Source organism: Anomaloglossus baeobatrachus, chromosome 1 (genome assembly GCF_048569485.1).
Source record: "Anomaloglossus baeobatrachus isolate aAnoBae1 chromosome 1, aAnoBae1.hap1, whole genome shotgun sequence".
NCBI classification, from domain to species: Eukaryota; Metazoa; Chordata; class Amphibia; order Anura; family Aromobatidae; genus Anomaloglossus; species Anomaloglossus baeobatrachus.
This window is the reverse complement of record NC_134353.1, coordinates 256,883,634-256,906,547: the sequence shown is the minus strand read 5'-3', so window position 1 is coordinate 256,906,547 and position 22,914 is coordinate 256,883,634. Positions and strand designations below refer to the sequence as shown.

The window sequence follows — 22,914 nt, the reverse complement described above, 5'->3', positions numbered from 1 at the left end:
CGTGCAGCACAGCTGCTGGGACCGCCCACAGGAGGGCACAGGGAGAAGTGGGGTGTGTGTGTGAGTGTATACTGTCTGATGTGTGACTGTGTGTGAACGTAAGCGATCGGATCTGTGAGTGTCGACAGGAGGCAGAGGAGCACGGCGTGCAGCACAGCTGCTGGGATCGTGGGGTGGGTGGGAAGAAGTGGGGTGTGTGAGTGAGTGTGATCTGGTGAGTGTGATCTGGTGTGTGTGTGTGAAAAATCTGATGTGTGTGTGAGATCTGATATCAGCCAGACGCAGGGGAGGTGTGCAGCGTACCTGATGGGAGGCCACAGAAGGATCTGGGAGCCATACAGACGCCCTAGGCTGGTAAGTATGACGATCCTGGGATGGGGGGGGTCTGCTTTTTGTGGGGGGTAAACTTACCCCCAACCATGTCTCCTCGAGAATAAGACACCCCCTGAAAATAAGACATAGTGCTTTTTTCAGGGCAAAAAAAATATAAGACAGTGTCTTATTTTCGGGGAAACAGGGTAGCAGTAAAAAAAGGAGCGTATGAAAAGCAAGTTTGGACGCTTTTTTGGCTGCGTTTTTTTGGTTTGTCATTTCTCCACAGTGCATGTTTAATAAAGTTAGATTTATTCACCACAAAAGCAGCAAAAACAGTGGTTGCATTTCTGCACTTCCTCAATGCTTTTATAACCGCTGGAAGAATTGACCCGCTGCTTCTTTAACCTTTGTCCGGCTGAATAGGTACAATTGTAACTATTCCGTTTTAAAATTGCAATACATTTTTTTTTTTCCCAAAAGCCGTAGAGGGCTGAAATTTCGTGACATCTCTGCAGTTTTGGTCCAGAAAATATTGGCCAAATTTCAACAAAATATCTCCACCCCTTCCGAGATAAGGGGTCGCTGTTAACGTTGTAAAATTATGCAGCCTGACGAAGGTTAAAAAAACGCAGCAGTTTTCCATTTCAGTGAGGAAAGAAAAAGGGTATCGTGTGCAGGGGATATCTGAAATATTAGTTTCTTATAGTAAAGAGCAGCTTTTAATTTGCAGAAAACTCATGAAAAAAAGCTGCAAAAACACAAAGTGTGAACACAGCCTTACCGGGCATCCTACCAAAGGTGGGCCTTGATTTTTGTGCAGTAACAAGCTGCTTTGCAATATATAGCAATGATGTAATAAAACAAAAAACAGAAAAAAAAAAAGACAGAAAATGTTCTAATCACAAAGACATCACTATCTTCCTGAGAACATATGCCTATAAAAAGAAATCATTACCTCATTTAACATCCTGAATTTCATAGCAGTGATAAGTGACTTGGCTCTTAAGCTAATCCTCGTCTAATGGTACAGGATGCTGCATAAATGGTGTTCTGGTTTTTAGAAATAGCATTTTGAAAGAAATCAGATACAATCATTCCTGAGATGACTGCAGCCTCATGATCATTAGCACCCGTACCAGCGAGGGCATGACTGCTAATGTGTGCACCACAGATCAGTGATTACACCTGCCGCCATGTGTCCAGGGTGGACATATTGGGGGAATGGGACTTAATTTTAAATCCATTTTCTGCACAATAAAATATGGCTTAGATGACCAGCTGTAATCCATCAGATTTACTGTACTTTGCGGCAATATACAGTGCTAATCCATGCCTGCTCACAGAAAGATGTGATCAATTGGTTAATAGTCTTCATAGACTTGGTTCATCTCACACTGGCATCTTAGGCTATGCGCCCACACTGCGGAAAATTTGCGGAATTTGCCGCGATTTTTTCATGAAAAATCCGCAGTACAGCGAGTCCCCAGCCATTTCTAGGGCATTTGGGGAGTGCTGTGCCCATGCTGCTTTTTTTTTTCCACAGCAGAAATAATGCGAATTTCCCTGCAGAAAAATCTGCAGCATGTGAATTATTCCTGCGGATTTCACCGCAGGGTCCTATACTTACCTGCCTTGATAGAAGACACCAGAGTCACTTTCCTCCGATGCAGAGGAGCGTGGTGGAGCCAGGAGCAGGAAGGAGGAGGTGGGCGGGGCCTGCACGAGCTCCGGTCATGTGACAGCCTGAGCTAGTTCAGGCCCGCCCACCTTCTCCTGCACAGTGCAGACGCTGACAGACATGGCTGGAAAGTGAAGTGCTGTGTGATGGAGGTAAGCAGGGCCGTATTTACCATTAGGCACCCGTGGTCCGGTGCCTAGGGCGGCAGATTGTGAGGGGCGGCACCTTCTGGCAGCAAAAAAAAAAAAAAAAAAAAAAAATTTTTTTTTTTTTTTTTTTACATTTTTTTTTTTGTGGCCGCCGAGCACAGGGAGCTGATTGACCCCGGAACTGCCGGCGCCTGCACTTCCGGGGTCACAGGTGCGCGCCAATCAGCTCCTTCCTCTGTGCTGCATCCACTGCTGTGTGGACGTCACATGCAGAGCTCACAGCAGGACGCCGCGGAGGACGCCGTGATGGAAGCCGGTGTCAGAAGAGGATACTCACGTGAGCCAGGAAGATGGCGGCGGGCACTGGAGCAGGTAAGTGGATTCATAAGGAGCGTGGGAGTGTCTCTAATGCAGACCGGAGATCTGTGCATGCGGGGGGGGGGGGGAGGCGGCAAAGGCAGATACTGGAGGGAGGCAGAGGCTGAGACTGGGGGGAGGCTGGAGGGAGGCAGAGGCTGAGACTGGGGGGAGGCTGGAGGGAGGCAGAGGCTGAGACTGGAGAGAGGCAGAGGCTGAGACTGGGGAGAGGCTGGAGGGAGGCAGAGGCTGAGACTGGAGGGAGGCAGAGGCTGAGACTGTGGGGAGGCAGAGGCTGAGACTGGGGGAGGCTGGAGGGAGGCAGAGGCAGAGACTGGGGGGAGGCTGGAGGGAGGCAGAGGCTGAGGGGAGGCTGGAGAGAGGTAGAGGCTGAGACTGGGGGGAGGCAGAGGCAGAGACTGGGGGGAGGCTGGAGGGAGGCAGAGGCTGAGACTGGGGGGAGGCTGGAGGAAGGCAGAGGCAGAGACTGGGGGGAGGCTGGAGGGAGGCAGAGACTGGAGGGAGGCAGAGGCAGAGACTGGAGGGAGGCAGAGGCTGAGACTGGGGGGAGGCAGAGGCTGAGACTGGGGGGAGGCTGGAGGGAGGCAGAGGCTGAGACTGGAGGGAGGCAGAGGCTGAGACTGGGGGGAGGCTGGAGGGAGGCAGAGGCTGAGACTGGAGAGAGGCAGAGGCTGAGACTGGGGGGAGGTTGGAGGGAGGCAGAGGCTGAGACTGGAGAGAGGCAGAGGCTGAGACTGTGGGGAGGCTGGAGGGAGGCAGAGGCTGAGACTGGGGGAGGCTGGAGGGAGGCAGAGGCAGAGACTGGGAAGAGGCTGGAGGGAGACAGAGGCTGAGACTGGGGGGAGGCTGGAGAGAGGCAGAGGCTGAGACTGGGGGGAGGCTGGAGAGAGGCAGAGGCAGAGACTGGGGGGAGGCTGGAGAGAGGCAGAGACTGGGGGGAGGCTGGAGGGAGGCAGAGGCAGAGACTGGGGGGAGGCTGGAGAGAGGCAGAGGCAGAGACTGGGGGGAGGCTGGAGGGAGGCAGAGGCTGAGACTGTGGGGAGGCTGGAGGGAGGCAGAGACTGGGGGAGGCTGGAGGGAGGCAGAGGCAGAGACTGGGGGGAGGCTGGAGGGAGGCAGAGGCAGAGACTGGGGGGAGGCTGGAGGGAGGCAGAGACTGGGGGGAGGCTGGAGGGAGGCAGAGACTGGAGGGAGGCAGAGGCAGAGACTGGAGGGAGGCAGAGGCTGAGACTGGAGGGAGGCAGAGGCTGAGACTGGGGGGAGGCTGGAGGGAGGCAGAGGCTGAGACTGGAGAGAGGCAGAGGCTGAGACTGGGGGGAGGTTGGAGGGAGGCAGAGGCTGAGACTGGAGAGAGGCAGAGGCTGAGACTGTGGGGAGGCTGGAGGGAGGCAGAGGCTGAGACTGGGGGAGGCTGGAGGGAGGCAGAGGCAGAGACTGGGAAGAGGCTGGAGGGAGACAGAGGCTGAGACTGGGGGAGGCTGGAGAGAGGCAGAGGCTGAGACTGGGGGGAGGCTGGAGAGAGGCAGAGGCAGAGACTGGGGGGAGGCTGGAGAGAGGCAGAGACTGGGGGGAGGCTGGAGGGAGGCAGAGGCAGAGACTGGGGGGAGGCTGGAGAGAGGCAGAGGCAGAGACTGGGGGGAGGCTGGAGGGAGGCAGAGGCTGAGACTGTGGGGAGGCTGGAGGGAGGCAGAGGCAGAGACTGGGGGAGGCTGGAGGGAGGCAGAGGCAGAGACTGGGGGGAGGCTGGAGGGAGGCAGAGGCAGAGACTGGGGGGAGGCTGGAGGGAGGCAGAGGCTGAGACTGGGGGGAGGCTGGAGAGAGGCAGAGGCTGAGACTGGGGGGAGGCTGGAGGGAGGCAGAGGCAGAGACTGGGGGGAGGCAGAGACTGGGGGGAGGCTGGAGGGAGGCAGAGGCAGAGACTGGGGGGAGGCAGAGGCAGAGACTGGGGGGAGGCAGAGGCAGAGACTGGGGGGAGGCTGGAGGGAGGCAGAGGCTGAGACTGGGGGGAGGCTGGAGGGAGGCAGAGGCAGAGACTGGGGGGAGGCTGGAGGGAGGCAGAGGCAGAGACTGGAGGGAGGCAGAGGCTGAGACTGGGGGGAGGCTGGAGGGAGGCAGAGGCAGAGACTGGGGGGAGGCTGGAGGGAGGCTGAGGCTGAGACTGGAGGGAGGCTGAGGCTGAGACTTGAGGGAGGCTGAGGCTGAGACTGGAGGGAGGCTGGAGGGAGGCTGAGGCGGAGACTGGGACAGGCTGAGGCTGGGGGGAGGCAAAGGCTGAGACTGGGGAAGAGAGGCTGATGCTGAGGGAAGATAGAGGCTGATGCTGGGGGGGAGAGAGGCTGATGCTGGGGGAGTGGGAGAGAGGGGCTAATGCTAGAGACAGAGGACAAGGGATGAGGGATAGTGCAATGACAAAATCGATTGGGTGGGGGGAGTGTAAGGACTCAGAATAAGAGGGGGCAGCATTGGGAGCTCATTGTGAAGAAGGGGCAGCATGTGTGGGATCAGTATGGAGTGGAGCAATGTAGGGGAGTCAATATCAAGAGTGGGGTAGTGTGTGTGGGGGGGGTCTCAGCATAAGCGTTAGTGTGGTGGTCTTAGCATGAGTGGGGCAACATGAAGGTCTCATTATGGAAAAGAGGAAGGCAGCATTAGGAGCTCATGAAGAGGGACAGCATGCATAGGACATTGTGAGAAGGGGGCAGCATGCATGGGACACTGAGGAGGGGGCAGCATGCATGGGACATTGTGAGGAGGGGGAAGCATGCATGAGACATTGTGAGGAGGGAGCAGCATGCATGGGACATTGTGAGGAAGGAGCAGCATGCATGGGACATTGTGAGGAGGGAGCAGCATGCATGGGGCATTGTGAGGAGGGAGCAGCATGCATGGGGCATTGTGAGGAGGGAGCAGCATGCATGGGACATTGTGAGGAGGGAGCAGCATGCATGGGACATTGTGAGGCGGGAGCAGCATACATGAGACATTGTGAGGAGGGGGCAGCATGCATGAGACATTGTGAGGAGGGAGCAGCATTCATGGGACATTGTGAGGAGGGAGCAGCATGCATGGGACATTGTGAGGAGGGGCAGCATGCATGGGACATTGTGAGGAGGGAGCAGCATGCATGGGACATTGTGAAGAGGGGGCAGCATGCATGGGACATTGTGAGGAGAGAGCAGCATGCATGGGACATTGTGAGGAGGGGGAAGCATGCATGGGTCATTGTGAGGAGGGGGCAGCATGCATGGGACATTGTGAGGAGGGGGCAGCATGCATGGGATATTGTGAGGAGGGGGCAGCATGCAAGGGACATTGTGAGGAGGGGGCAGCATGCAAGGGACATTGTGATGAGGGAGCAGCATGCATGGGACATTGTGAGGAGGGGGCAGCATGCATGGGACATTGTGAGGAGGGGGCAGCATGCATGGGACACTGTGAGGAGGGGGCAGCAAGCATGGGACATTGTGAGAAGGGGGCAGCATGCAAGGGACATTGTGAGGAGGGGGCAGCATGCATGGGACATTGTGAGGAGGGGGCAGCATGCAAGGGACATTGTGAGGAGGGGGCAGCATTCATGGGACATTGTGAGGAGGAGGCAGCATGCATGGGACATTGTGAGGAGGGGGCAGCATGCATGGGACATTGTGAGGAGGGGGCAGCATGCATGGGACATTGTGAGGAGGGGGCAGCATGCATGGCACATTGTCCTCACATCATGCTGCTCCCTCCTCACAATGTACAGATCATATTTCATAATCGAGGAAGGTGTGGTGCATATACAGTAGTTTATAAGGGAGGGCAGTGTGGTGTTTATTAGGGGCAGTGTCACAGTCACAGTATATAAGTGGGGACGATGTGGTGGGAATATTTTATACTCATGCTATGTTTTGATGTGCCTGTGGTGATCCCCATTGGGGGGGGGGGGGGGTTCGTTTCTTATTGATACTTTTTAAAGTGTGCTACAGAGTAGATCTGCCTTAAACAGATGTCTGGTGCGAAAACTCAGTTTTACGTTGTCACTAAGGGGCGCGACCACTTAAAGTGCCTAGGGCAGCATGAAGGCAAAATACAGCCCTGGAGGTAAGTATGAACTCCCGAACACTACAGCACTTGTTCTGCATTGAGGATGCAGTGTCCAAGCCATAGTACTGTATCCTCAATGCAGAATGACCGCAGCATATCCGCAGGACATTCCGCAATACATCCGCAGCATAAAAATAGACAAAGTTGTGCTGCGGATTTCTGGGAGCTCCTGTGGAATGTCCTGCGGATATAGCCGCAGGACACTGTCCCCGAGGGCACATAGCCTATACGTCTACCTGACACAGATGTGGGATGGAGTAAATAAATCTTACACATTTTCTGTAAGAGTTGTACAGATAGTAAATTGGCTATTGGCAGAAATTTGGTTCGAAAATTAGACAGTGGACACAAACGAAACATTAAACAGGCAGTCCTCAACTTGGACAACTCCTTATACACGGTGTATTCACATTCCAGCAATGCCAGCGCTGGTGCTCATGTGGCAATGTTATAAAACATGAGCACTGCAGACCATCAGCCGCCCCTAATGGGCTGCAGCGCTTGCACTTCCTTGGGTGAAGCTCGGACAGCCTGGGAGGTGTGAGCTTTGCAGCCTATTAGCAGCAGCTTATTGGCTTCAGCACCCAAGTGGCAGGATATTGTCATGTGAGCACCAGTAGACCCAGTGCCAACATCGCTGAAAACGGTGACGGTGCAGGAAGAGAGGGGGTTTTACCGTATTTTTCGCTTTATAAGACGCACTTTTCCTCCCCAAATTTTGGGAGGAAAATGGGGGGTGCGTCTTATAAAGCGGTAGCGGGGGGGGGGGGGGGGTCCTGTCTGAGGCGATCGGGCGGGTGCCTGTGGCTGCATGCAAGCGCCCGGGTACCTGTACTTGCATGCAGCGGCAGCCGGGTACCCGTGGCTGTGTACGGGCGGCAGCGGGTGCTGTGTGGGGTCGGCAGCCAGGTACCTGTGCTTGCATGCGGTGGCAGACGGGTACCCATGGCTGTGTGCGGGCGGCAGCCGGGTGCTGTGTGCGAGCGGCAGTCGGGTGCCCGTGCAGGTACTCGGCTGCCGCCCTCACACAGTCACCCATCTGCCGCCCGCACACAGCCATGGGTACCCGGCTGCCACCGCACGCAAGCACAGGTACCCGGCGGCTTGTACGCGGGGTGGGCGGGCAGCCTGCTGGCTGCCACTCTGTGCATGCGGGGCGGGCGGCTGTGCAGCTTACCAGTTGTCCGCGGTCCCACTTTCAAATGATGGCGCCGGTGGAGCTCTTGGATGAGAGCTCCATCTGCGCACGCGCTGCTCCGGGAGTCAGCGCGTGCGCAGATGGAGCCCTTGGATGAGAGCTCCATCTGCGCATGCGTCGCTCCGGGCGCCATTACTTGAATCGGGACCGCGGACACACTCCACCACTGAGCCGTCGCCGCCGCTCCCACTACTGAGCCGCCGCTGCCACCACTGAACCGGGACCGCGGACACACGCCACCACTGAGCAGTCCCTGCCGCTGCCACCACTGAGCAGTTGCCGCCGCTCCCACCACTGAGCCGCCGCCGCCGCTGCCACCACTGAACCGGGACCGCGGACACACGCCACCACTGAGCAGTCCCTGCCGCTGCCACCACTGAGCAGTCCCTGCCGCTGCCACCACTGAGCAGTTGCCGCCGCCGCTGCCACCACTGAACCGGGACCGCGGACACTCACTGCACCGGCCTGCTGCACGGCTCACACGCCACGGCTGCTGCCGCCACCACGGACCCCACGGATCCTGCCACCGCGGACGCCACCGCGCCTGCAACCACGGCACCTGCAACCACGGACCCCGCTGCCACTGACCTGCCGCGCCTGCCAGCACAACCTGTGCCTCCTGTGACCCCGCTTCACCACCACTGCTGCCCCCCTCCGGTAAGAGAACACCGGAGTATAAGACGGACCCCATTTTTCTTTTTTTTACCTTTTTTATGTCTAAGTTTGGGGTGCGTCTTATATTCCGGTGCGTCTTATAAAGCGAAAAATACGGTATATATTTTACAGAGGGGAATCCAGTATTTAAGAAGGGGTTCTCCAGGTACTAGCTCCTTTCCAAATAAACAGACCAGACATGGTCAAAAAAACAAAAACTGAAAATAATATAAACATATACCCCGCTGTAATAAATTAAAAGCATAATGCATATAACTAAGCAGAGTACTTTGTAAACACTATTTTTGATCAAAAAAGCATAAAGCCATCCCACCGCGACAAGGTGTACTCAATCTAGCCAGTACCTACACTCTAATATTAAAACCTTATCATGTGTCAACAACAGAGTGTAGGTACTGTCCCGACTGGGTACACCTTGTCGCGGTGGGATGGCTTTATGCTTTTTTGATCAAAAATAGCGTTTAGCAAGTACCCTATGTTTACTTATATGCATTATGCTTTTAATTAGTTAAAGCAGGGTATAAGTTTATATTATTTTCAGTTTGGGTTTTTTAATGTCTTATGGCCAGTGTGAAGATGAGCTTACAAGTTACATACATATACACCAACTCATACTCCGGCTCACTTTTTTCTTTTCTTTTCAGACATGGTCAAAGTAGCACACAACTTAGGAGCTCATAGGCCCATTCCAAGCACCAGATTAATTTAGCTATTGGTAGCCAAGGAATAAAAAAAAAATAAAAAAATCCATTAATGGCCCAATTTCTGCCCAAACGAGTTTTCACACGGCCTACCAAAATTGTATGGTGGAAAAACAGTTGATAATATGGTGGGTCTGTCGTCATACAGCATATGTCAGCAGCACAGCCCCGCTTTACAAGAAAATGTGCTGCTGACAACCATGAAATTCATGCCAGCATATACAATTCAATAAGCCAACAAGCGAGGGTTACCGGTTTTTGCCATATCTTATAAATACTCATTTACTGATTATTACCCATGTAAATGGAACTATTGCCACCAACAGTAAATTTGAGGCCTCAATAGTGACATGGCTCCCAAGATTACTCTAGATTCCACATAAGACTTAATTTTGTTCTTTTGAGAAATCAGTATTTTGAAGTAAAATAGGTGGCAATACCTTATTGTAAAGCCCACTACTTACATTCTTTGATGAAGAGGTACGTGAGAGTCAGAATAACAGTATGGCCGCTATACAGATAGTCTCCACATAAGACGTGAGATCCAGTTATCGACAATCCCCCTCCTGTTATTAATCGAAGGATTCTTTGTAACTTTGCATACGAGTCTCCATTCAACTAACAATGACAAAGATATAAAAACATGTCAGAACATAAGGAAAGGATGCTGCCTACCGACAACTCTAGTAAAGAATGCAGCAAAGAAGGGCAACATAGCCCCAGCCGGAGGCTACCTACATTACATTAGGAAATGCAGCAGATGAGAAGAAATCAACACCTTTAGGTGACACTTGAAGGGAATCTGTCAGCAGGTTTTGCCATGTTACCTGAGAGCAGCACGATGCAGTGGCTGAGATCCTGAATTCAGCGATGAGCACTCACTTTACTGCTTGGGTAGTTTTGCTTAAATCCTTTCTTTCTCTATTGTAAATGTAGCAGTGCTCAAATTGCTAAATTGTGGATAACTTTGCCCACACCCCAGATAGACAGCTTAATGTATACACCTAAGCAAGGGGTCAGGATTAGGTATAATGTGCATGCCAATCTAGCTGTAATGTGTAACCCTGCCCCACCATTGACTAATGGTGGGGTAGGGTTACACAGTATAGCTGGATTGGCATGCACATAATACCTAATCCTGACCCCTTTAAAGGGAATTTGTCACCAGGTTTTTACTACCCTGAGAGCAGCATAATGCAGAGACAGATACCCTGATTCCAGCAATATGTCACTTACTGAGCTGCTTGTCGTCATCTTGATAAAATCAATGTTTTCTCTGCTGCAGATCCAGCAATTATACAGAGCTCATGAATATGCTGGACTACCTGGCAGCATGCTAAGTAGTCCTCTAATAATAATCTACTACTGATTAAACAGTGATTTTAATCACAACTACAGCAAGCAGTCCAGTAAGTGACATCACTTGGATCAGGATCTCTGCCCCTACATTATGCTGCTCTCATATTAGGTGGCAAAATCCTGGTGACAAATTCCATTTAATCCAACCAAAGGCAGAATTCTAAGGTGCATGTGCTTTCATTGAATAAATGAGTGGGCAGGAGTGCCCAGACTGAGCTCTGCCTGATCTGCACATGCACAGGCCTGTAGTGGAAGTGACTTGTGAAGGAACTGAAAATTGGTGTTCTATATAAGTTTTTTCAGTAAAATGTTATCTAATAGTCAAAATGTGCCCTCACTCCACAAATGCCATTTAGCCCCAATTTACAAATATGCAACTGTGTGCTTAGTAATGCAAGCAAATGTCTGTCAAAGTCTTCGCATTTCAGCCAGAATATTATTTTTATTTCAAGTTGGCAACTTATCAAATTCAAGTAGTAGACATCAAGATGAGCAGAACCGTGGTGGGTCCCGGTCAGACATTCAGATAACGACTGAACTTAGACTCAAGAAAAGAACAGATGAAATAATAGTGTAGGACTAAATTCCCATAGGTGTTAATCAAAATCCACCTTACCTTAAAAAGGTGTCCAGTACTAGGACAACACTCCACTTATTTCCACCAGGAACAATAATAAATCTTCTACTCACCTTCGCAACCAGTGCGGTTCCAGCAGTGATGGGATTTGCGTTCCTGGGATCACGTGAGGTTGTGACGTCACACGAGCCCCGCATCCAATCAGCGCCAGTCTTTCCACCTTTGGACGCAGGAGCAATCAACAAGTGATCTGTAGCCACAGCGCTCACTTCCTGTTGATTAACTAGTTTGTCCGAGGGGTGGGGGGAGACAGAAATTGGTGCCGACTGGAAGCGGGGCTTGTGTGAATTCACGTGAGCGCGAAAACCGTGAGACCCAGTACTATGCTGGCGAGTATAGGCTTTATTTTACATGGGGGAAACGTGGAATCAGAAGTGGACAACCCCTTTAAGAATAGCAATAGAAAACATCTGACTGATGTATATATGTGGTTCTTGAAGGTGACCACACTTTACTTTAATAGAACAGATTGCACAAAAGCCAAAATTATTCATATTGATGTCATACTACCAAAAGTGCTCTTCAGATGCTCCAGACTATCCTGGTATAATAGCACATGATCTTGTATTATACTACCGCACTACTATGCCCAGAGATGGACGGATACTGTCAGGGTTAGTGAAGCACACAAACTGTGCGCGGTGGGAACTTCGCATAAAGAAAATATAATGAAGGGGGGGGGACGACAAAAAAAAAAAAAAAAAAAAAAAGACTGGAGATATAAAAGAGGTACTGTGGATCCTTTAGGAGTCCTTAGATGACCCATTATACCTCAGAGCTTGTACGGTGCATAATATAAAACTGGGAAATTTGGATGTACATGGAAATGAAAAAAAGACCTCCTGGAGTGTGAATATCCTCACCTTTGGGGCACATTCGATGTGCATTCCAGGCACAGGTAGTGTTGTAACATACATTGTAATACACCTGTACAAGTACAAAGTCCCAACAATAAAGAAGTATCGGCGGCTCACAATCGATCTGTAAACAAAAGAGGAAGAAAGACTTAGAAATCCGCAAATCATTGATTAAATCCGATGTGCAAACTTGATAAACATTGAATATGGATGACACAAGGTGGGGTTTTATTACTAGAATTTAGGATCATCCTGATTGGGGTACACCTTGCCAATCAAAACAGTGTCATCAAGTACCTATTTATATCAACTATTACTATTTAATTACTTACTGCAGGGTATATGCGCATTTTGTTGGTATGTAATCTGAGAGTAGCACAATGTAGGGGCAGAAACCCTGATTCCAGGGATGTGTCACTGTTTTCGCTCCTGTAGATCTAGCAGTGGTCAGAATGCTGAGCCCTGTACAGTATACACAGAAAGCTGCCAATCAGTGGTTGGGCGCTGTATTGAAAAGCAGGAGGATGCATGGCACGAGACATCTCATCCTGTAGTGATAATGTCCTGTTGGTAAAACAATTTTTTGAAAAAGCAACACAGATTATTAAAGAGGTGGTCCACTACAAAGCATAGTGACCACATCGGTGTAAAACTGAGACAGAAGGCTTTTACTAAATACCATCTGTTATCAATTGTGCCTGTGAGCGGCGCTATCCCTGTCAGCTCATTCCCATCACGTGACCTGGACTGCAGTGACCTCTGATGTCCGGTGATGTCACATCAATTTCCGGAATTGGAAGTTGACCCGGCATCAGTGAGGCGGGACCCAGTGTCCGTGAGTGAATGGCGGAGTTTCACCACACATCACAGGCCAGTATCTCACGCGTTCTCTCCTTCACCCCAGAACGCCACAAGCAGAAGTGACGCTGGGCTGTGATGTGTGGTGAAACTCCGCCCACAGCTCAGTAACTCATGGAGACTGGGTCCTGCATGGTGATTCCGGGTTAACTTCCAATTCTGTAAGTTGACGTAACATCACCGGACATCAGAGGTCACTGCAGCCCGGGTCACAAGATGGGGAGAAACGGACAGCAATAACGCCACTCACAGGTACAATTAACAACAGAAGGTATTTAGAAAAAAAGCCAGCTGTTTCAGCTTTATACCGCTATAGCCACTATGCTTTGTAGTAGACCACCTCTAACAATCTGTGTTACTTTCTCAATAAAATCAGTGTTTTATCAGCAGGACATCATCACTAGAGGACGAGGGGTCTCATGCCATGCATCCTCCTGCTCTTCAGTACACTGCCTAACCACTGATTGGCAGCCACTATGCTTGGTAATGAACCACCCCTTTAAATGTAACATTGCTGTAATCAAGGTCTCAGCCCCTATATCATGCTGCTCTCAGATTACAGAGCAAAACCAGTTATTTAAATAAAAACAAAAAACATTATTTACCTGCAGCCATATCTCTCTATTATAGCTATAAAAAGACAGGAGTCTGAATCTAACAGCCTCCTTCATAATACACAGTACAGACCAAAAGTTTGGACACACCTCATTCAAAGAGTTTTCTTTATTTTCATGACTCTGAAAATTGTAGATTTACATTGCAGGCATCAAACCTATGAATTAACACATGTGAAATGAAATACTTAAAAAAGTGTGCAACAACTGAAAATATATGTCTTATATTCTAGGTTCTACAAAGTAGCTGCGTTTTGCTTTGATTACTGCTTTGCACACTCTTGGCATTCTCTTGATGAGCTTCAAGACATAGTCACCGGAAATGGTCTTCCAACAGTCTTGAAGCAGTTCCCAGAGATGCTTAGCACTTGTTGGCTCTTTTGCCTTCACTCTGCGGTCCAGCTCACCCCAAACCATCTTGATTGGGTTCAGGTCTGGTGACTGTGGAGACCAGGTCATCTGGCGTAGCACCCCATCACTCTCCTTTTTAGTCAAATAGCCCTTACACAGCCTGGAGGTGTGTTTGAGGTCATTGTCCTGTTGAAAAATAAATGATGGTCCAACTAAATGCAAACCGGATGGAATAGCATACCGCTGCAAGATGCTGTGGTAGCCATGCTGGTTTAGTATGCCTTCAATTTTGAATAAATCCCCAACAGTGTCACCAGCAAAGCACCCCCACACCATCACACCTCCTCCTCCATGCTTCACGGTGGGAACCAGGCATGTAGAGGCCATCCGTTCACCTTTTCTGCGTCGCACAAAGACATGGTGGTTGGATTCAAAGATTTCAAATTTGGATTCATCAGACCAAAGCACAGATTTCCAATGGTCTACTGTCCATTCCTTGTGTTCTTTAGCGCAAACAATTCTCTTCTGCTTGTTGCATGTCCTTAGCAGTGGTTTCCTAGCCGCTATTTTACCATGAAGGCCTGCTGCACAAAGTCTCCTCTTAATAGTTGTTCTAGAGAGGTGTCTGCTGCTAGACCTCTGTGTGGCATTGACCTGGTCTCTAATCTGAGCTGCTGTTAACCTGCGATTTCTGAGGCTGGTGACTCGGATAAACTTATCCTCCGCAGCAGAGGGGACTCTTGGTCTTCCTTTCCTGGGGCAGTCCTCATGTGAGCCAGTTTCTTTGTAGCGTTTGATGGTTTTTGCCACTGCACTTGGGGACACTTTCATAGTTTTGCCAATTGTTTGGACTGACTGACCTTCATTTCTTAAAGTAATGATGGCCACTCGTTTTTCTTTACTTAGCATTTGTATTATGGCAAGAAAAAAAAGCAGATAACAGTCTATTCAGTAGGACTATCAGCTGTGTATCCACCAGACTTCTGCACAACACAACTGATGGTCCCAACCTCATTTATAAGGCAAGAAATCCCACTTATTAAACCTGACAGGGCACCCCTGTGAAGTGAAAACCATTTCCGGTGACTACCTCTTGAAGCTCATCAAGAGAATGCCAAGAGTGTGCAAAGCAGTAATCAAAGCAAAAGGTGGCTACTTTGAAGAACCTAGAATATAAGACATATTTTCAGTTGTTTCACACTTTTTTGTTAAGTATTTCATTCCACATGTGTTAATTCATAGTTTTGATCCCTTCAATGTGAATCTACAATTTTCAGTCATGAAAATAAAAGAAAACTCTTTGAATGAGGTGTGTCCAAACTTGTGGTCTGTACTGTATATATTTTATTGACCGTATAGTTGGCTTACAGCGAACCATCCATTTCTATTTATTATGTATACTTCAAGTTTAATTGGTTCTTAAGAAGTTGACAATGGTCCATAAAAATAAACATCTAAACATCTTTGGTCAAGTTCCCACAATGAGAATTTATCGCCTTTTGATGCTCAGTATTACAGTTCCAGCAAAGTGAATGGGATTTATAGAAATTTCATGCCCACTGTTTTTTTTTTTTGTTTTTTTTACACTGCGGTATCTGACCTGCAGTGTGTTTTTTTAAATCCACATGTCAGTTTCTCTTGCTGTAAATGTGTTATATTTGCAGATTTTCCCATAGGCTTTCATGAGATGAGGAAAATCCGCAGGTAAGAAAACAAAACATATGTATTCAGTGTGTTTCCACAGTGGAAATGCACTAAAAATGCATGACGCATCTATCAGGGATAAGCAGGTTACCATACAAAGCACCCAACCATATCTACCTAAAATAAAGACTAGAACCACGACTTTATTGCAGGAATGGCCACAGTTTTATTTAAACCGTATATATGTATACCAAAACTCGTGGCTCAACATGCCACTCAATTGTTACTTAAACCTTATACATATATACCCGTATAACCATACACACCGATAGATCCGTCCAAGAGGCCAACCATCCTTCATAACCCCCCGGCCGTAACCTCCAAACCGGCCCAGAGGACCACCTCGGCCGTAACCACCCGGCCCAAAGGTGAGGGGTAACAACGTTCCATCGTTAATTACCCCTTCCCAGAACCTGCGGGACCTCCGCCCACAAGTTCCCATCCAATCCGAAGCCACTCCCCTTGAGCGACTTCGTACCAACCAACCAACTGTCGGTACTCCCAACCTCTCAGACGGACCTATCACCCCGCCACAGACCGGCCAAGTGACCCCTTACTTGGCCCGGGCCCCCCACACCCCTAGTGCTTGCTCCAGGCCATCCCTCAAACCCAACATCCATAAATCCAGACCCACATCGGTCAAGTGAACCCCATCTCTCCTTAGATACTGCTCCGTGGACTCCTCCAATTCTCTATGCCGCACCACCAACCCACCATTCCTCGCCACAAACCTACCAATCGCCCGGTTCAGCTTGCTCCGAGCCCTATTAATCCGGTCCACCGACCTACCAAAACGCCACTGCGTCCGAGCTATAATGTCTGACCAAACGATAACTATGCCCGGGAACGCCCTCCACAAATGTAACAGGTCCAGCTTTATGTCCCTTTTTAATTCCCTTGCCGACCTTACTCCCAGATCGTTCCCACCCACGTGCAAAATTAACACATCAGGGTCACGATCCATACGGCTATAAGCCACCTCTGGGCGCACTCTACCCCAGGTCATGCCCCGAATTCCGAGCCACTTTACTCGGGCTTCCGACACCGACACTCCAAGCTGCCGACCGTCACGACGCACATCCGCTCGCAACGCTCCCCAATACACATAGGAGTGCCCGAGGATCCACACAAGGCATGGACCTACAAATACAAAAACCACGAATAAAAACAGCAACAGAACAAGAAAATCACAACAAACCAGCATCAACACAAACCAGGAATCCCCCACCCCTGACCATCACCTGACTAAGTGAGGCCTAATGTACAAGCGAAACCTGGAAGACTCCCACCTCCCAATCCGCCGGATACAATCCTCACTCAAACCCCACCTGGCGGCCTCCGTCGCCGCCCCAATCCGGAAGGAGTGAGACCCGTACTCACGTGGCTCCTCCCCCACCCTTACTAAAGCCATCTTCAGCACCGCATTGAATTGGTACCGCGACAAAGCCAATCCATCCGCATGTCTAAGAAAAACGCCAGGGAAACCGCCGCGCACCTTCAAAAACTCTGACACTTGTACCACTGGGCACAACTGGTGCCCCGGTAAAGCAAACAACACTACTAAGCGCCCCCGGCCCCTCTGATCCGTCTTCGAAAAGCGAAGGCGACATTCCACTCTATCCTCCCCCAGCATAACATCCTCCAACAGCAACCCACCCATCGCTTGCTTGGTCGGGCTGACCAATTCACCAATGCGAAAGGCCCCAAAAAACGCCAATACAAAAGCTACCGAAAACAACACCCGCTCATAAGGAGACAAACACAATTCCCCCAAACACCCCACTAACCGACCCAACAATGGCAATGACACCGGCCGCCTCATGTCACGCGACTGGGCCCCTTTTCGAAAACCCTTCATTGCCTGCCGCACCAGAAAATCCTTAGTCGCGTCCCGAACCCCTTGCATCTGAAACAAGAAGGCCAATGCCGCCAACTTGCAACCAATCACCGAAACGGACCGACCTGCCGAAAAATCCCCACTAATGAACACCAGGACCCCCAACACTCGGCCCTTGTAACCAGACTCCATAAAATCCCCTCTTTCCAACTCCGCCCATTCCTTCCACACCGCCTGATATCGGCACCAAGTAGCCTCAGACACCGATCTCCTAATCCCCTCAAATGCTACACCGATGCCAGGTCCCACAGCCATTCCGGACAAGGTTCTCCATCCGCGTCCGCTCCCTGCACCAGCTTCCTGAACCTGCAAAACTGAAATCGTGATAGCGCGTCAGCCACCTCATTTCGAATCCCTGGCACGTGCCGGGCCACCACACAAATGTTCAACTCCAAACACCTCAACACCAAGTGCCTCAAATACCCCACAACCGGCGGGGATTTTGCCGACAGCGCATTGATGGAATGCACCACCGCCATGTTGTCACAATGCATGCAAACCCTTCTTCCGGAAAAAACAGGGCCCCATAACTCCACTGCTACAATGATGGGAAACAATTCCAGCAGAGCCAAATTCCTCACCAAACCTGCTTCCACCCAAAGCCGTGGCCACTTTCCAACACACCAGTGCGTCTGAAAAATTGCCCCAAAACCGGTCGCTCCAGCCACATCCGTGTACAACTCCAACTGGCTATTGGACAAAGCCTCGCTCATCCAAAGGGTCCGACCGTTGTACCGGTCCAAGAACCTCTCCCAAACCAACAAATCCCCTTTCATCACTTTGGTCACTCTGACAAAGTGATTTGGAGCTTTCACCCCCGCGGTTGCACTTGCCAGCCTCCTATTAAAGATCCGCCCCATTGGCATAATGCGACAAGCGAAATTCAATTTTCCAAGCACTGACTGCAAATCCCGCAACCGCACCTTCTTGGCCTGATACAAAACCCGCACCGACGCCTTCAAATCCAGAAGCTTCCCCTCCGGCAATCGGCATTCCATTGCCAGTGTATCAATTTCGATCCCTAAGAAACATAGGGCCGTCGCCGGCCCTTCTGTTTTTTCCTTAGCCAACGGGATACCTAGGCTCCGCGCGATCCGCTCTAACGTGAACAACAAGGAGCAGACCGAAGAGCCCGCCGGACCCACGCAAAAGAAGTCATCCAGATAGTGAATCACTGAATGGACTCCTGCCACCTCTTTGACTACCCATTCCACAAAAGTACTAAATGCCTCAAAATGAGCACACGAAATGGAACAGCCCATCGGCAGGCAGCGATCAACATAGTATTCACCATCCCACATACACCCTAAGAGATGAAGGCTCTCTGGATGCACCGGGAGTAAACGAAAAGCTGCTTCCACATCCGCCTTGGCCATCAGGGCCCCCCGCCCGGCAACCCTTACCAGCTCCAAAGCCTTATCAAAAGACACATAAGAAACTGCCGACAACTCTGGCGATATCCCATCATTCACCGACAATCCCGCCGGATAAGATAAATGATGAATGAGCCGAAATTTGTTCGGCTCCTTCTTAGGCACCACCCCAAGGGGGGAAATCCTTAAATTGGAGAATGGCGGGTCCTGGAATGGACCCGCCATCCTCCCCAATTCCACCTCCTTTTGCAGCTTTTCCTTCACCACCGCCGGATGTTCTTTTGCGGACCTCAAATTCCCCGGGCGAAACACCGGCGCCTCAGATTCAGACGGAATCCGAAAACCTTCCGTAAAACCACTTGCCAACAACTCCGCCGCCCTAACATCCGGATACCTATTTAAATAGGGAAGCATCGCCTCTACTCTCACTGGCGTCCTCCCTTTTTCCAGACCCCTCCCCCGCCTTTCCTTTTCCTTTTTTGAAGCACCTGGCCAAGGAGTGGGACCCTCCACATCCGGAACACTCGTGTTTAAACCGACACGAGGCCCCAAACTTACACTGTCCCTCGTTATACTGCCAACAAGCCCCCTTTTTCTGTCCAGCCGAGGTCCCGCCGCTCGCACCCGGGCTCCCGGCACCCCCTCGAAAGGGCTGAGCCGGAGCCGTCATTAACCGCATCCACAAAGAAATATCCTTGTGGCCCCACTGGACACCCTGCCGCAGAGCCTTCCGTTGCCGGAACTGCTCATCATATCTTAGCCACCCTAAACCGCCATACACTCTATACGCCTCCCCTATCGCGTCTATATAACCAAATAGGGCGGAACAATGCTCCGGCTCCTTTTCCCCGATCACGCTGGCTAAGATCGCAAAGGCCTGTAGCCAGTTAGTGAACGTCCTCGGGATCAATCTATACCTTCGTTTTTCCTCATCCTCTTTCTCCTTTTTTGTATCACTGGGTTTCACCTTATCCAAATTAAACTTCTCCAAGGGAAGCAAGGAAAACATTTCCACATACTCCCCCTTCCAAATCTTTTCCCTCACCTCCTTCTTCAAGTGAACCCCCAACTGCCCTTCAAAACACACGTAAATTTCACTCCGTGCCCTATCATCCAACCGCACAACCTCATCCTCCTTTTCTTTTTCCGCCTCCTTGCTCGCACCCACGTCAGCCGCCCCACTGGCCGCCGTTCCCGCACCTACCGCCGAGGCAGGGTCCCGCACCGTCACCCCGCTCACCGCCGCCTCAGTCTGCACCACCTCCGTGGGGCCCACCCACGCCCCCACCGGAGCCCCCGGCCCAGTCCGACTAACCCGCTCCGCTGACAACCCCTGCAACGCTCCCAAAAGTTGCCCCCAAAACTCCGGGCCCGGGAAACCCGCCGGACCGACCCCACTCGCCCCCTGTGCCACACTTCCCGCGACGGAACCCCCGCCCCCACTACACACAGCATTAAACATGTCATTCGTCTGCTCACCAGGCTGCCGTGGAACCGACGCCGGCACAGCCGTACCACGATCTTCCTGCTGCCGCTCTGCCCGACCTGCCGCTGCCATTGCTCCATCGTCACCGCCGGAATCTGACGTGCTGCCGAAGTCTTCAGGGGGGACCAGCGAGGGGACAGCCTGCACCTGGCGGCCGTCAACCCCCACGGTCACCGCACCCTGCTCCTCCGGGCGCCTCCTGCTCGACCTTTTTCGTTTTTCACGCCGTGGCGCCCTGCCGCCGTCGTTCCTCGCTGTCTGCATGGGCACCTGCTGCGCTGCTGTTGTTGCCGCCGTCCTCAGTGGGCTCCCTCCCTGCCGACTGCAGGAAGGCCGTGCTGCATCTGACCGTCGCTGGGAACCCCCCCCAGCCCGATCCTTGCTGGCGGGGACCGTGACTGTGGACCTCATCCGTGCCTCCGGGCCACCGTACCCCTCCTCCACGCTCCTCACGTCGCCGCTCCCCTCATCACCCATCCTCCGACCTGTCGCTCTCCCCTGCCGTCTGCAGGGAGTCTCCGTCCGTGATATACCCCGACGAGCGCCACCCCCAGCCGGCACTTCACTGGGGGCTGCTGTGATCGCTGCTCCGGTCCTGGACTGTGCTAGCCGCGGACCGGAAGTGGGCCCCGCCGAGGCTCCGCCCACCCCCGAACCGCGGGATCTCCGTCGAGGATTCCTCCCGGCGGCCGGCAGCTCCCCCTGGTAAGATGGAGGGCTCCGCTGTCCCGGAGGGTCCCCGTAGGGGCTCCTAGATCTCTCTCTCCCCCTCCCACTGGGGGAGTAGCGCTCCGGCGGTCGCGCCCGCCGAGCACGTAGCAGCGGTCCGGGCGCAGGAGTAGCAGGCTGCACCGCTCCAGCTCCACAGACCGCCACCAGCTGCTGCCGCAGAGCGTCCACGCCGAGGACCTCGGAGGCCCCCCGCACCATCTCCAACAGCGCATTAAGGTCAGTCATAGCAGCGGCAGCACAACGTCCTGGGGCCACAACTTTTCAGCGACGAAAGGGGAGGTAATCAGTCCACCCCTCTCTCTTATACCCCCCCACAACCCCCACCCCTTCCCTGCTCCCCTCCAATCCCCCTACAGCTTCCTTCCACCAATCCAATAGTCCTAACTATCCCCTATCCCAGTTCAACCAATTAACCCCCTCCTAACCTTGCACCCTCACGATGGTCATGGGGTCCATTCACCCCTATGGGGCTCACTGCCCTTCTTGTGGTCTGCACATGACGATCAATAAAGGTTGATTAAAACCAAGTAACAGAGTATTCAAAACAAAGCAGCTTCATATAAAACATAAAAAGCAGAAAAAAAAAAAATAACCCCCCACTAAAACGTAATGAAAAAACATAAGAAACCCAGTATACCTAGGTCCAAAAAAATCTAACATCAAAACTCATAAAATACTAACAATATTTTCTATTTTACATTCTTAGCTCAGTTGTAAGAAGGTGTCTTAGCAAAAATAAAAAGTCGAATTGTGTTTCTGAAAGAATTATGCAATGATAAATGGTTACCTTTAGTACATGTTGAGGATTTGTAGCAAAGGAAAGAACAGAGCTAAAATCATGAAGATTCCCAAAACCACGTTCACATGTGATGGAAAAATTTGAAGGAAATTTTGCCGACTTTGCTATGGATTTACGTTAAATTTTGCATCCCAAAGTCTGAACCATGTCTGAATACACCATTTGCAGCAACACTGGTGAACGATAAAGTCAGACAGGGCTTTGAATAAGAACCACCAAAATAGTTTGGTAAACCAGCCTTACTTGATTGGCCCAAATCCACAACCTTCAAGATTTCATCTTTGTGGACATTATACCGCAATTCCAGAAATAGTTTAGTTGGTTATAAAAAAAAAAACAAAAAAAACCCAAAAACACCCAAACCCTCAAAACTATAGAAAACAATATCTTACGGGAATATTAAGTACTAAAAGTTGGCTATTTCCTAAAATGATCACCAGTACTTACTTGTATCTTAGAAAAACCCATTGGATAAACCAGATCCCAACCAAGATCATTCCATTGATCTCCGTGACAGTAAATGCCCACGTTGTGTAATCAATGTAGTCAAAGAACTTGTCCGGTAAAGGTGGGCTCACTTCTTTAGGAGGAACTCTTTCATTAACAACTGTGATCATAACTGTGGTGAGGACCATATTGAAGAGCGCATAGATGAACGCAACACCAGTCTTCCACCATTCTGGAGGATATTTTTTCTTCATGTCTTCTGGCAAACTTATCTGAATATAGTCTGGATACTTCTTTGCACCTTTTCGTAGACCATTGGGTAAACTTTTGGGTTTAGTTTTCAGATTTTTGTCATCTTCACTGTTTGTGGACACAGATCTTGGAAAGCCGTTGAGTGTTTCGCTGCCTGGAGTTTCTTTATGCACTTCAATGACTGCAGTCTCAATGGTATCCATTGGGAGAACAAAAATGATGTAAAATCACCTATAAATGAGAAAAGCAAAAAATATTTCACTAAGAACTGCAAATCTGATTGTCATGAATGTAGTATGTAACCGGTTTATTAAAATGTAGCTCTATTTGCACAGAGATTATGGAATTTTTGGTTTAATGGATTTAACGGA

At 50.7% G+C, this 22,914-nt stretch overlaps 1 protein-coding gene across 6 annotated transcripts in view; it reads right to left on the bottom strand.

Annotated features, from left to right (window-relative positions):
• Positions 1-22,914, bottom strand: part of SGMS2 (sphingomyelin synthase 2) — a 169,642-nt gene that overhangs the window by 34,421 nt on the left and 112,307 nt on the right. For all 6 annotated transcript variants that reach the window (XM_075349199.1, XM_075349208.1, XM_075349180.1 and 3 more), the window contains 3 exons: positions 22,292-22,774; positions 12,037-12,154; positions 9,642-9,795 (listed from right to left, as the gene is read on the bottom strand). In XM_075349199.1, the coding sequence (XP_075205314.1) occupies positions 9,642-9,795; positions 12,037-12,154; positions 22,292-22,746 (727 nt within the window). In that variant the 5' untranslated portion in view covers positions 22,747-22,774. The remainder of the gene's footprint in view (positions 1-9,641; positions 9,796-12,036; positions 12,155-22,291; positions 22,775-22,914) is intronic.